This window comes from Myodes glareolus, chromosome 1 (genome assembly GCF_982192425.1).
Source record: "Myodes glareolus chromosome 1, mMyoGla1.1, whole genome shotgun sequence".
Taxonomy (NCBI): domain Eukaryota; kingdom Metazoa; phylum Chordata; class Mammalia; order Rodentia; family Cricetidae; genus Myodes; species Myodes glareolus.
This window is the reverse complement of record NC_142026.1, coordinates 134,104,341-134,119,993: the sequence shown is the minus strand read 5'-3', so window position 1 is coordinate 134,119,993 and position 15,653 is coordinate 134,104,341. Positions and strand designations below refer to the sequence as shown.

Here is a 15,653-nt window from a genome sequence, read left to right as displayed (position 1 = left end):
CTGTGACCAGACAGGTTCTGACTAAGCTGCCTAGGTAGAAGCATACAACTCTTAAAAGTTGCTTGAAAAATTAAATCCTGCTTGTTACAGAGGGGGATAAAGATCCTTGCACTTCCATAATGACCAAATGCAAAACTCATCCTAGTTTGTGATACAATCGACTGCAGAGAGTTAACTGAGGCAGTGTGGAAGCCAGCCACCCTAAGTCATTTTATTTCCAGTTATTAACAACAGAAGAAGTCTGATTATTTACATATAGCATTTACCCTCTTTTAACTTGAGAAGAGTTAGTATTAAAGGTACTGATGTTGCTTTCTGATGTGTGTGCGCACATGCATGTGTATGCATGTGTGTGTCTGTGTGTGGGGGGGTGTGTTTGAGACAGGATCTCACTGTAGAGTCAACTTCAGCCTTTTGAGTGCTGGAACCACAGATGCCTAAATGCTGGGATTACAAGCAAGCACGACTATGCTTCATTTTATTTGGTGCAGATTCATTTTATATGGAGCAGATTCATTTTATATGGTGCAGAGGATCAATTCCAGGGTTCTGTGCACATCAAGCAGATACTCTATCAACTGATGACTATTAAGGCATAAAAATGTTAAGTTTGTAGAACAAAATAAAAAGCTACCATTGGCAACAAAGTAAACATGCACTTCCGGCAACAGCCAAAAGGTGGCGCCAAGAGTAAAGGTGCTTATCAGTTTCAGATTTCCAATGACTCACGAAAATGTCCGTCATGATTAACAGCCACTTTACTAGTGGCTCTCAAATCCACAGTGCTCATAAAGAACGCCCTGGTGACCTACCTAGCACGACCCTGTGAAGCCCCACCCGCCCCATCTAACACACCCCCAGGGGCTCACTGAAGTGCACCTTTAGTGTGGGAAACCAGGAGCTACAAACTTAAAACACTTTCAGCTGGTCTTAAAGCCAGGGTCCTAGAAACCACATGAAAAGCCTTCTGCACGCAACACCAAATACTGCAGGCAGCAGATCCAGAGGGAACAATGCCAAGACAGAACCAGGGAAGATTCCTAAAAGACACGCCAGAATCGTGAAGCTCCAATGAGGACAGAAAACCTCAACAACATTGTAAAATCAGGGGCTGGGGAGATGGCTCAGCAGGTGAGAATACTGGCTGTTCTTGCAGAGGACCTGGGTGCAGATCCCGACACCCACATCAGGCACCTCCAGTTCCAGGGGATCCAACACCCTCTTCAGACACCATATGTGGTACATATACATAAATCAGACATACACATAAATGTTATTATTATCATTATTATTATTATTATTATTATTATTATTATTATTATTATTATTATTATTATTTTGGTTTTTTGAGACAGGGTTTCTTGTGTAACAGCCCTAGCTGTCCTGGAACCAACTCTGTAGACCAGGCTGGCCTCAAACTCACAGAGATCCACATCTGCCTGCCCCTGCCTCCTGAGTGCTAGGATTAAAGGCGAGTGCCACCCCTGTCAGGCATAAATTATTTTTTATAAAAGCCACAAAACTGATCTAAAAGATTTAGAAAATGTAGTATATCTTCAGAAAAAAATACGTGAGCCAAGATAACTAAATTTTTATACTGAGGAACTGGAGCTCAATTTTGCTTATTTTTAAACCTTTTTTATGCACACCGTCTATATACACGGTGTGTGCACAAGTGTGGGGTGCACACTGTCTATATACACAGTGTGTGCACGAGTGTGGGGTGCACACCTTGCACACTCAGCTCTTGCTTTCCTGAGACAGGTTGTCGCACACATCTGGAGATGGGTGGCCTGGTAGTGATCCTCCACCCTAGTCCTGGGGCTGCAGGTACAGACACGGTCACACTAGCCTTCTATGTGGGTTCTGGAGACTTTGAACCCAGCAGCTCATAACTGAGCAGCAAATGCTCTTCTCGCTGAGCCATCCTGCCAGTTCCCTTAAGTCTTTTGAGAGGTTGGCGCAGTAAACGTTACCACAATCTGTCTCTACTACTCTGTGTTATTACCCCATCTAATCTACTTTCATGGGAATTTTGGTAACATTGATCTTAAATGGCACATATCTAATAGAACCATTAAGGGGGGAATAAGTAAAGCACATAAAAAGGGAAATGGGGCTGAGGGCATAATGATCCCTGGAACTGCAGCTAAACATTAAACTCGGCTCTAAGTTTCCAACGATAGAAAGGAAAAACACCAAACCTTAGCCCGAGGTGGGCGCTCAGGGATAGGATACTGCCTTTACCGTCAGACAGCCCTGCCTACCCAGCCCACAATCATAACTTGGCTGAGCAAATGGTGGGGCATCTGAGGATGGATGAGATGTGGTCAGCAGAAACCACACAGTCCACGATGTTTAAGTATCTGGAAACATCCTTTACGAAGTACTGCACAGAGAAATACCAGATTAAAGCGAAAGATGAATTGCTCCCAGTCACACGAATATCATAGAAAATTGTCATCGATCATTCGTATGCCTGAGTCTCTTGATTCACGTGGAAAATTAAACATTTTAGTGCATTTTAATACAGTGGGGGGGGGTGTCAGAGGACGGAATTGAACTCAGGTTGCCCACGTGGGGGAGGGTGGGCAGAAACAACGTGCAGCAGGACATTAACAACCATTCCCTGGGTGAAGCGGCTCTGCTTCTCACATCGCCACCTCCCTTTCCTGCTCCTCCTCTCCATCTCTGATGCCCCCCTGAACCCTCTTCTGATGGGAGACCGAGCTCAGGGTCCCACACACGCCAGGCGAGTGTTCTGTGAAGCCTTATCTCCAGTCAGCCTCTCTTTCAGATTTTTAAATGAATACAGAGTACTTACATCAAAACAAAAGCACAAATGGAATCTGATATCACGCTTCCGAGAGGCCTAGAGTCTTGGGAGAAGAAAGCCGGCCCGGCCCGCCAAGCACACCAAGTGAAACGGCCTTCGTAGCAGGTGTGTTGGCAAAACATCACAACCCACTCATGTGCCCCTGCATGCAACCAGCCATCCTCCCTTTGAGAACTCTCTCCTAGGGAGTCACACAGAACTGCCAAGACCTCTTTACAAGATGCTCATCACAGTGACCTGCCACGTGAAAATCAAATAAAGCGGTGTAAAGCCTGCCAGTAGGGGACAGGTTGAACGTACTGCTGTCACTCTATTTGACTCAGAAAGTCATCGATACATTTCAGACAAGGGCTGGGGTGGTTTGAAGAAGAAAGGTCCCACATAGGCTCATGTATTTGACTAAGTGGCCCCCAGCTGATGACGCAGTTTGGGGAGGCAATGGAGCCTTTAGGAGGTGGGGCCTGGCTGGTGGAAGGATGTGGGTGGTGAGGGTTTATAGTCTGGTCCCATGTCCTGTTTGCACAACGTCTCTCTGTTTCCTGTTTGTGGCTACACTGTGCTTAGCCACCAAATGGCTCCTGCCACTAACCATGCATTGCCATTCCTGCCATGATGACCTCCACCCACCTGGAACCATACGCCAAAATAAACCTCTTCTCCCTTTATTTTTTCCTCTGAGACCGGGTCTCACTGTGTAGCCCTGGCTGTCCCGGAACACGCTCTGTAGACCAGGATGGCCTCAGACTCAAGCATCTGCCTGCCTCTGCCTCCTGAGTGCTGGGATTAAAGGCTTCCACTATCAACACCCGGCCAAACCCCTTTGTCTTAGCTGCCTTTGCTTTGGTGTGTTTTACCACAGCAAGAGAAGTAACAAAATGTCATCCCCACCCCCAAGTCCTTGGGTCTCATTTATGTGATCCCAGCACGCTACCTCTAATATAGTCCCAGGCACTAATCTTTTACTTATTTAACTTGTATTTAGTGTTATTATCTATCGTGTGTGGATGCGTATGTGTGTGTGGGAGCCATTGTGGATGTGTATGTGGGGGGGGGAGCCATTGTGGATGTGTATGGGGGGGGAGCCATTGTGGATGTGTATGGGGGGGGAGCCATTGTGGATGTGTATGGGGGGGGAGCCATTGTGGATGTGTATGGGGGGGAGCCATTGTGGATGTGTATGGGGGGGGGGAGCCATTGTGGATGTGTATGGAGGGGGAGCCATGCACTTGCCACGAGTGCCTGTGAAGTTAGAGGTACACCTCTGCCATTAGTCCTCACCTCTGTCCTGTTAGAGGGAGGGAGACAGGGAGGGAGGGAAGGAGAAAGAGACCTGCTAATTACCACTGCACACAGGAGACCGGCTGCTATTGGTCCTCGGGTATTTCCTGTCTTGTTTATTTGATGCAGTGTCTCTCACTGGCTGGACACTTGCCCGATAGGGTGGACTGGCTACCCAGCAAACCCTAAGGATTTGTCTGTCTCTGCCTCCATAAGGATTACAAGCTTGGACCACATGCCCAGCCTTTTTCTGAGGTGGGTTCTGGGGCTGGAGCTCAGGTTCATAAACGCTTTATCAACTGAGCCCAGATCTAAACTAATTATTTTTAATTCAGGATCATGAACAAAACAATGGATGAAAAGATTTCAAAAAGATTTTTAAATGAAAATATAGAAAAGCACTTGCAGAGAGAAATGGAAGCATGCAAAAGTGCCTTGCAAACGATCACAGAGAACCAGGCACAAGGCAGCTGCCACATGGCAGTGTCTAGAACTCCAGAAGCCGGAAGTCTGGCAAAGCAGAGATGGAAGTGGGTCAGACTGGGCGGAGCCTTAGGCAGAGGTTGGCTTGGTTCAGAAACAGGAATGTTCAGATAGATGGAGGGGAAAGACCAGGTGTCAGGGCCTAGGCGCCACACCCTCGAGTCCTGGGAGGCAGCTCCTGTGGTCTGAGGTCCTGTATTAGGTCCCAGGAAGCCGGATCAAACAGAAACGGAGTCATTCATGTTAAAAGGCCTAAGGAAGAAGAAAGATCCCCAATAAACTGACATCCTGGAGACGAGAGAGTCTACTTGACTGAGTTGTATACATTAGCCCTTACAACCCATTTACAGCAATGAAGGAACACTTACCAGGGGTGTTAGCCCTCATGGCATTAGCCGCTGAGCTTGTCCCTGCCTTGTGAACCCCACTCTCTGCCACTGCTTAGGGGTGACTGTTTACACTGAAATCACTTGATTTTGTACATTGGAGGTTGCCTCGGTTTGTGATGTGCAAGGAAAAGCCAGTCAGACCTGTCACTAAAAACACTGTCATTTCATGTTTTGACAATTCCAACACCATGAGGGTTTTGACTTACAAACAAACAAATCAACAGCAAGCAAACAATAACCACAAAAATAACTCAGTGCCAAATACTTTAAAACTAGAAAGGATCATCTTACAGGAGCTAAGATGTTAGAGCAGTTACCTTCAGTTGGAAATTTCCTGGCTCGCTCCTCAAAGAACCATTCTCCGGTTTTGATTTTCACATTTCTGAAAAGCAAACAGAAGTATCTCCTTGAGAGCAGGCTTCACTCTCTAGCTCAAGCTGACCTAGAACTCACTCGGCAGAGCCCAGGCCTCCGACTCACAGCACCGCTCCTGCCTCAGCTGCTCGTGCTGAGGTGACAGCTGTGAGCTATTAAGACCAACACAAATACCTGTTTTTTTAAACAGTGTGATTTTTGTATGGGTACTTTGCCTGCATGTGTGTCTGTGTACCACACGCATACCTGGTAACTTCTGAGGCCAGAAAGAAGTGTCAGATCCATGGGAATTGGAGTTACAGGCAATTGTTAGACACCGGGCCTGCCCCTGCCTCTACTCTATGTAGCCATGGACATACAACCTTTTGGCTTCTCCGGATCAACTGAATGAAGAGAAAAGGTCCTGGCCCACACATTCCGAAGTATCCAACCCCAAGGCCAGCTTTGAATGTGGCCCCAACACAAAACTGTGAATGTACTAAAAACATTGTGTGTGTGTGTGTGTGTGTGTGTGTGTGAGAGAGAGAGAGAGAGAGAGAGAGAGAGAGAGAGAGAGAAAGTTTCTTTTATAATTTTTTCAATGCTTTAACTGTCATCGTTTGCTTTCTGTGCTGTGGTAAAACACTGACTGGAAGCAGCCTGGAGGAAGAAAGGTTTGTTCGGCTCCCGGCCCATCACCAAGGGAAAGCCAGGGCAAGAATTCAGGCAAGAACTGAAGTAGCGACCACAGGAGAATGCTGCTGACTGACTTGCCTTCTCTCAATGATTTGTTCAGCCTGTTTTCATAGACAGTGCAAGACTACCTGCCCAGGGTGGCACCACCCAGCACGGGTTTGGTCCTCCCATACCAACCATCGATCAAAAAAATGCCCCACAGACCTGCTCACGAGTAAACCCAATGGATACAATTCTTCAATTGCGACTTTGTCATCCTGACACAAACTAACCTGCACAGTAGTCTTTGTAGATGACAACACTGTGTCCAGATGTCACTTAAAATAAACGTACTCTTGCAACCTGAGAGTCACGGCTTGAACACTCCTGGGAGGTAGTCCCTGCCTGAGGGAGGCTGGGATTATAAACATCGAACACCTGGCACTGATTCTGCTTCTAGAAAGCACCAGCATCCATCTTTATGGTCTTCAACCCTCCTAATGCTGAATTAGCAAACAAGAAATAACTGTGGAACACACTGTGTGAATTCTAGCACAGATGTTTCCTAATGGGGAGGCTGGAGGTGCCTAGCAAAAAGCCGTTTTGACCTCACTGCTACGATCAAGTAGCAAATTAAATGGGTATGTAGGGGCATATCTTCACTCTGCATAAAGCTGCTGTGTCTGCAGGTGGGGAAGCAGTGGCATTTATGCTTTATGTGTTGAGAGTGGACATGATGTCCCCCAGAGACACTGAAGGTATTTTCACAAGAAATGAGAGATGGCTGGGGCTGTGTCTTCAGAACTTTGTGAACGCCTGAAGCCACACATCGCTGCAGGTCTGCTCTCTGATCAAGGCCCTGATTGCGAAGAAACCTGAAGAGCACCCCAAGAGACCCTGGTGGCTTGCCAGATGCTCAAGGTGCAAAAACTCCGAATTAAGCAGCAGGCTAGTGTGAAACAGAACAAGGGGCTTCCTGTGCGGGCCAGTCCGGCCTCTAACTCCTGCTAGGAGCAGTCTGTGAACTCACCCAGTTAAAACTTTCCTTCAAACAACCCTGCGGCGAAGATGCTTTGCTGTGGTCAAGCAAACTAATGGGGGTTTGTTTTGTCTATCCACAAGCCCAGCTGATCTGCTTTCAGCATTGGTCCAGGAAAACAGACAGATGTTTGTGATTAAATCCTAGGCAACTATGAGAACAGAGCAGACTCGTGATGAAGATAAAGCAATGATTTTATCACACTGCTATCAACCCCTTCCTGCAAAACATTCATTATATCCCTATTTTAACCCAGGGCCTGCTGTCCATCACACGCAAAGACACACTCATAGGACCCAGTACAGTGCACTGGTGAATAGATGAGTATTCCTACCTCTCTAGGGAGCACTCTGAGAAGAAAGGGATGAGGTAGGATCCAAAGGATAGAGCCCATAGCCCTGTGCCTTCAAGGGGGTTCATGTCGCCAAAAGGACTGAGCTAAGGGCACCAGGGCAAGAACCACTCTGAGTTGGCACAGCCCCAACCCAGAAGTCTGGGGAGACAGCAAAGAGCCACAGGCAATATTCATGGAGCCTGCAAGGCCAGGGGAACAGCCATGCTGAGCAAGCGTCACTATGGCAACTAGAAAGCACTAGCTGGAAGAAGCTTTCAAAAACGTGGCTCTTGCCTCTGTGCAAAAGAACCTCAACCACAGCAGGAAATCAGGCTGGAGTGAGGAGACATGGGGCAGAGCGCAGGAGACGGGTGAAGGGGGTTAGGACACTGACCAAGCACAGGGAGCCCTGCTGACGCCCAATAAAAGGCAGAACCAGCAGGTGAAGATGGTGCGTGCTTTTAATCCCAGCACTCAAGAGCAGCGGTAAACAGATCTCTGAGTTCGAGACCAACCTGGTCTACATAGTTAGTTCCAGGATAGCCAGGGCTACACAGAGAAACCCTGTCTGGCAAATGGAGGGGGGCAGAACCAAATCAGTTGAGTCCTGACTGAGTCTCGGCTCAGCCACTTTTCCAGAACACAAAGGGGGAAAAGTTGGAAATGTGGAAGAGAAGATAAGACAAATGGAGCATGAGGCCAAGCTGCTCACTGAGTTATTCTCCAGGCTGGTATCTCAGTGGGAGTGCACTGGCCTAGCATGTGCAGGGCCTAACTTCAGTCCCCAGTAGAAGATAAGAAAGCGGGGCAGCACGAAAGAATAATCAAACTGAAGAGAAGAAATGGGCTTAGAAACGGACAAATTCAAGAGGCTGAAAAACCAAAAGTTCAAAAGTACGTTCCTTGGTTCGTAAGAACAAGTGGAGAGACCCCCTCTCCCAGACACATTTTAACTGTAAGGACTGGGAAGGGGGACTGTGGGAATGTAATTGCCCCCATAAGCTCATGGGGAGTGGTACTATTAGAAGGTGGCCTTGTTGGAGAAATTGTGTCACTGTTGGGGTGGGCTTTGAGGTCTCATATATGCTCAAGCCACACCCAGTGTCTCAGACTACTTCCTGTTGTCTGCTGGTCAAGATGTAGGACTCTCAGCTCTTTCTCCAGCACCATGGCTGTCTGCATGCCACCATGTCACACCATGATGATACTGGACTGAACCTCTGAAACTGTAAGCTACCCCCAATTAAATGTTTTCCTTTATAAGAGTTTCTGTGGTCATGGTGTCTGCACAGCAACAGAAACCCCCAGACAGGGGAATCTCTAGGGCATAAAGAATAGATGATAAACACCTTCAGATATCTCTGTAGCATTACATTCTGAAAGACAAGGAGGCATTTATTGAATTTCTTGATTAAAAGGGCAAGACCCAGATATAGAAACCCAGTGAGGTCACCACACATGTGAAAAAGCCACTGGAAGGCACACTTAAATCCACTGGCTAGGGAAATGCAGTCTAATGGGGGTAATTAATGTTCGTATGCGTAACTATGTGGGGAACAAGCTTTTATGGGGAATCGGAGACCCAAGTGTCTTCCTAGGGAAGGGGCACATTGCTGGTTTCTGAAAACCAGAAGAACTCATTTGAATCAAAAAGAAATTCCAGAATCTAACCCAACCATCACCAGAGCATCTCAGCGTAGGAGGGATTTCAGAACACAGCAGCCTACGGTCAGCTCTATGACTGGGCAGGAGCCCAGGCTGCCCTCTTTCTGTGACAATAAAGAGGCTCATTCATGACAACACAGAAATTGCCGCATCAATGGGCCAGTGTGGGAGCTGAGTCATCTGAAGCCAGAACACATATGACGTCTGTTGGTTTGGGAACACACTCCGGTCTGTCTTGTGGACATGCACAAGCTGTTATGGAACTCCTTATAAGAGCATAATGTACAGAAATACCCACCCCCACCCACCTGTCCAAGCTCTCAACTCCTGCCCCCTGTGACCTGATTACCAGGCCAAGTGCCAGCCCCGGTAAACCGCCTCCTGTATGTGACAGGCTCCAGCTGAAGTAAGCAGGTGACAACGGAGAGTACAAACCAAAGACACAATAAGATAAAAAGCTCCCTGAGTCTCAAAGGGTTTTAAAGGCAAGAACTGCAATCAAGTGCTGACCACAAAATGAGACTGACCTTCACAAAACTGTGTGAAATCATTCTTTTTGGCTATGTTGGCATGAGCCTACTAATCCTACCACCCGAGAGGTGGAGGCAGAAGGATTTTGAGTCTGAGGTGAGGTCAGCCTGAACTACCTACTGAGGCCCGGTCTCAAAAATGAGTTCTCTTTGGTAAGCACCAAAGTAGTATTCTAGTGCTGAGCTCAGTGGGTCCTCTCGGGGCTCGCTTCACAGGGGTCGAGAGCCGAGTTTGGATCTCTAGAACCCACATAAAGTTGGATGTGGCAGCATGGGCCCATAATGGCAGCAGTCCTATGGCAAGATGGGAGGAGGCGGAATTCTCAGGAGCTCAAAGGCCAGCTACCCAGGCATACACAGGAGATCCTGTCCCAGACAAGGCGGAAGGGTGGGAGCCAGGGCTGGAAAGATGCATCCTGCTGTTATAGAGGACCAAGTACAGTCCCAGTACTCAGGCCAGGCAGCTCACAACTGTCTGTAGCTCCAGCTCTCAAGGAATCTGACACCCCTGGCCTCTGAGGGCACCAACATGTATACGCACATATGCCACCCCCCCACACACACAATTAAAAGTAAATCTTTAAAGTAAAAAGGTGAAAGGTGCCTGACAGTACTGGTGCACACTTTTAATCCCAGACCTTGGGAGGCAGAGGCAGGCAGATTTTTGTGAGGCCAGCCTGGTCTACAAAGTGAGTTCCAGGACAGTAGCTAGGGCTATACAGAGAAACTCTGTCTCAAAAAACTAGAAAGAAAGAAAGAAAGAAAGAAAGAAAGAAAGAAAGAAAGAAAGAAAGAAAGGAAGGAAGGAAGGAAGGAAGGAAGGAAGGAAGGAAGGAAGGAAGGAAGGAAGGAAGAGAAAAAAGTGGAAGACAAGGACCAACAACTAAGTCTCATCCTCTGAGTTCCACACGTGCACCATGGTACACATGTGCCTATGCTTAGACATACAAACATGTACACATACAGAAACATGCACACTCCCATGTCATATACAGAAAAGTATTCTATAATTTTCTACAGTTTTATTTTCTACATTGACTTCAAAGAATATTAAGACTCTTTACTCTCTTTTTGTGCATGAGTAAATATCATAATCCTGTAAATAATTTCCCTACTCTTAAGATGAGTATAAATATTCCACATGAAATGGCATGTGTGCCCTGCAAGGACTAGACATATAACACTGTCCGTTAGGAGTTCTGTCTGGCGATGCAAAATCCTCTACACAATATACTCCCCTCTGTGTGCTATAAATATGCTTTATTACCATTGCTTAATAAAGAAGCTGTTTTGGCCAATGGCTTAACAGAGTAAAGCCAGGCGGGAAATCTGAGCAGAGATATAGAGAGAGAGTAGGCGGAGTCTAAGAGATGGCATGTAGCTGCCGAAGGAGATAGATGCTGGACCCTTACCAGTAAGCCACAGCCTCACGCTGATTAATAGAAATAGGTTAATTTAAGATGTATCAGTTAGTTAGTAAGAATCCTGAGCTAATAGACCAAGCAGTGTTGTAATTAGTATGTTTCTGTGTGATTGTTTGGGTTTGGGCAGCTGGGAAATGAAGGAGCAGTCTCTGCTTACAGGTGAGCAAGTCAGTAAGCAGCACCCTCAATGGCCCCTGCATCATCTCCTGCTTTCAGGTTCCTACCTGCTTGAGCCCCTTTCCTGACTTCCTTCAGTGATGGACTATAATGTGAAAGCATAAGCTAAATAAACACTTTCTTCCCTAGCATGCTTTGGTTGTGGTGGTTCATCAGCGCAGTGGTAACCAAGACACTTTGTGATAATTGTTTTATAAGAATTCCAGGACACACTTATTGTTCAAATACTTTCAAACTGGAATAACTCCCCGATTTTCAGGTTTGAATCTGTTTAGCCCAAGCAGAAGTGTATATACCTTTAGGTATGTAGCAAGACATTGTCACCTACAAAGTTCACGTTTGAGAACCACACGATGGAGTTTTGGGTTGTTTTTTAAGGTAAAACAATTCCATAATGCTGTAAGCAAATTTATGATTTGCTATTTGGCAAGGACTATCCCTAGGCACACATGGCTAGGGATGCGGCCTGGCGGCTCATTGACTTTCTGATGTCTAACAACCCACTCCCAGGGTCAAGCAGGAGCAAGTACCCCGTAAGACTGTTTGCATGCAACTGCTGGAGGGTGAAGTTCAGTGGCAGAGTGCTTGATCAACATGCATGATCATTGCGGCCCCAAAACTGGATGGTGGCTCCGTGTGGACAGAGCTGGAGATGGGAGTCAGGAGTGTGAAGAAGTGGGCAGAATGGAGGGAAAGAAATCTTGAGTCATTGTAAATTAGCTTTCTTCTAACATGGCTTCATCTCCGAATCCACCTGGAGTGGTGCAATTACCACAGGTATTTTGTAAAACATCCTTATTTCAAAATAAGGAAGCTGGGGGTTATAGAAAATGACATTTTGTGTACTTTGTGGGTCAAGTTACAATGCTGGGCATGATGCCGTGTAGGGCGGAAATTTCAACATAGTTACCTCCCTAGGAGATTGCCTCAGCCCAGGCCCTCTATTCTGATTTTTAGTTTGCAGTTAACCATTAGAGGGGAAAAAAATTGCTAAGAGTTCATCTATTTCCTTTATTAGGGTTCACTGCAGGCATCAAAGCCGGGTGACTGACTGAGTGGGGAAGAAAGTCCTGGGCCTGTGTGGAGACGACTTGGAATCAATCCCCTCTCCAGGCCCACATCAGCATCGTGTGGCCAGGGCAGCGCAGAGTCTTGCTTAGGGTTTTTCTCTTGAACTAAGAAAAGCCCGAAGGACACTGGTCCAGGACAGGGAGAGATGGTGTGGGGCCAAAGGAAGGGACTGATCCAGACACAGAGAGCGCAGAGCTATTTCCATATTGTTGAGTGACTGACATGCATTAAACTTTGCAAAGGAATAGGAAATCCAACATTACTGTCAGGGTGGCCATGCAGACAGCCCTCCTGATTTAGGAAGGGAAGCCAGATTCATGCTGCTGTCTTCAAATCTTCCATGATCTGTTCTAGGGTGTTCCAACACGAGTAGGGATATTACAAGTTGCTTTTAGGCCAGAGTCTCTGGTCACTCACTTACAGATTAGTGTCTGCCTCACACTGGTATTCTGTGTTTGTTCTTCCTTTCCTCCTTGTCTCACGGAACCTATGGCCTGCTCTCACTTAGGACAGTGGGACTGCAGGTCAAATATGCTAATTTTCAAGATGACTTGTTCAAAAACACCACTTCTGGGCTTAAAAGACCTCACCATCAACCAGGTAGAACCTGTGGCGCTCGCCTTTAGTCCAAGAACTTATAGGCAGAGGCACGTAGCTCTCTGAGGTTCAGGCCAACTTGGTCTACATTGATGGAGAGCATCCTTCAGGCAATGGCCTTTAAGAGGCTGGACCAGGTTGGGGCATGACTGGGTACCAAAAAGCTGCCGTCCCTCCCTGCTCTGTCTCTTCTTCCCGTAAGTCACACCTGAATGCTGGACCCCATTCCTATTCCCTCACTGTGATCCATGAGTTCCCTTTTAATAATAATAAAAAACCCAAAAAACAAAACAAAACAAAACCCTTAAAAATCTCTATTTGGAGTTAGCTTGAGATTATCTGACTCATGCCCCCCACCTGACGCATTCTGCATCATCTGGTGCCCAATGTGGGGCCCGGTCCACGCTTATAGGGATACCCCAACCACTGCAGTGTTCCCCGTTCACCAGCCAGGACACATTTCTCACCTGCCTACAGCTCACCTGCCACTGCTTAGGACTCTGACTCTCCCGACCATGGCTCCAGCTGGCACCCAGACTCAGCACACTGCTGCAACCTCTCTCGTTCCACCTGCCTCTGCCTAGGACTCTGATTTTCCCTGCAGTCCGCCATTTTGCAGTGGCTCGCAACTGACGAAAAGCCACCATAAAACTCTCTCCCTGTACAGAATCACTTTAAGTGTCCTTAACAACTACTCTTAATTTGTTGAACAAAGCATATTTGTCAATATCTAAGTAGGTAACATGCGCAAAACCAAACCAGGACTGTTCACCACTGCTTGGGTCTCTCCACCACACAGCTGCAACCATGACATCGGCTGGCCAATAAAGATTATTACATCTATTCACTAAAATTTTCTACAGGAGGTAAGTGATGAATTTAAAAGTTATAAAATGACTGACAATATTACTTATGCTACAGAGGGTATTCTATAAGGCTTATGTGATTTTTTTTATACATTCATTTATTTGATTTCAGGAATTAATTTTGTTTTCCATATTATATCATTAAAAATTGGTTTAATAACAGAACCAAGAATGAGGCGTTTTTAAAAATAATACATTCTTCACAGACTAATAATAAACAACTGTTTAAAAATCCTATTTAAAAGAATAACATTAATTTGACAGACAAAATCCAATCAAAGTCAAAGAGTGCTGACACATTATCTAAAAAAAATTCATGCTGTCAAATTTAGCAATCAAAATCTGTTAAAAAGTTATGATAGATTAATGGATAAGGTAACTCTCCAGAAAGGCAATACACACATCATTAAAATTATGTCCAATGATGAGACATTATCTTTACTGGACAAATTTCATACCTTGAAATCATCAACGAGGACATTAGAATGGAACACTATACAGGAGAGTCAGACTCTACAAAAGACAGCGGTAAAAATATCTAAAACAGTTCAGGAGATTATTGTACCTGATGAACGTGGACGGAAAGCATAAGAACAGGACTCAACACTGCCAGTGCGTATCAGAGCCAGAGACAAATTCTTGGCGAGGCACGTATGTTGATCCACATGACCAAGCTCTTTATGATGAACACACCTCGTCCCTAAGCCGCACAGCAGCTTTAAATGCTTGACAGGATTCAGGAATTAGGAAATAGAATTGAATGATATATCAGGGTTAAACAGGGCCAGAGAGAACCCTTTAGTGACTTTTTACAAATTAACAAAGGCTGTACAAGTAGGAGTAACAGACCCAGATGCTAGGTGAGTATTTGTCAAATCTATGACTTTAAAAAATTTAAAAAGGTACTTGGGCCTTTAAAGGTTAGGTCAGCACCAGTGGATGACTGGATCCTGCCTACAATGAATGTTGGGACAGGTTGACTATAATACTGAGGCTTCGGTAGGAGAAGCGATTTCCAAAGGTAATCATCAAAATGCCAAAGGCTTTAATTGTGGTAAAAGAGGACATCTCAGAAGGAATTGTAGACAAGAAATTCCTAAAAAAAATGTCTTCTCTGAAAATGAGAAAAATAGGCAGTCTCAGCCTTCTAAAATATGGAGGTGTGGCAAAGGCTAACATTCAACCAATAAATATAGGTTAACAAAAGACAAACAAGGTGACCCAATACCATCGAAAACTCTTTGGGGGGCCTCTTGCAGGCCCCCATGTCAAACATAGTCCAGTCATTCTCAGTCACTGTAAAAAACATGTCTCACCAAAAAAATTTAAAAATCTACTGCCTACTGGATAATATTACTCAAGTAATATTATCTCCCTTCTCAGGCCTTTGATAGTGTTAAAGATTAGATAGATGTAGTTACCTTCCTCTTATAATCTAGCCAAGTCATTTCAAATACAAGACTTAGGCTCCTTAGGATAAAAAGATTATTGAAACATTTAGCATATGCTCCTTGCTTAATATTGTTTATGATGGTTGCAATTCTAATTTTTATACTTGATATCTGTTCTTATTGTATATAGTTTTGTATTGTGTTTGAAACTCTCTTATTTAGAAAAAAAAGGGGGAAGTAATAGAGAACCTCCTTCAGCCAATGGTCTTTGAGAGGATGGACCAGGCTGAGCCATGACTTTGGGTACCAAAAAGCTGTGGTCCCACCCAGCTCGGTCTCTTCTTCCCACAAGCCACACCTGGATGTTGGACCCCATTCCTATTTCCTTGCTGTGATACGTGAGTTCACTTTTAATAATAACAATAAAAAAACCTTAAAATACTCTATTCGAAGTTAGCGTGGAACTATTTGACTCACATTTTCTCCATTTGGCGCATTCTGCATCACTACATAGTGTGTTCCAGGCTATCTTGATCTACATAGT

General features: G+C 45.5%; 1 protein-coding gene across 6 annotated transcripts in view; it reads right to left on the bottom strand.

Moving 5' to 3' along the window:
* Positions 1-15,653, bottom strand: part of Sytl3 (synaptotagmin like 3) — a 68,251-nt gene that overhangs the window by 36,060 nt on the left and 16,538 nt on the right. For 4 of the 6 annotated variants that reach the window (XM_048420553.3, XM_048420546.3, XM_048420558.3 and 1 more), the window contains exon 4: positions 5,304-5,368. In XM_048420553.3, the coding sequence (XP_048276510.1) occupies positions 5,304-5,368 (65 nt within the window). Of the gene's footprint in view, positions 1-5,303; positions 5,369-6,308; positions 6,347-15,653 lie in introns of those variants that run through there. The other 2 variants (XM_085687675.2, XM_085687680.2) reach the window with 2 other exon arrangements.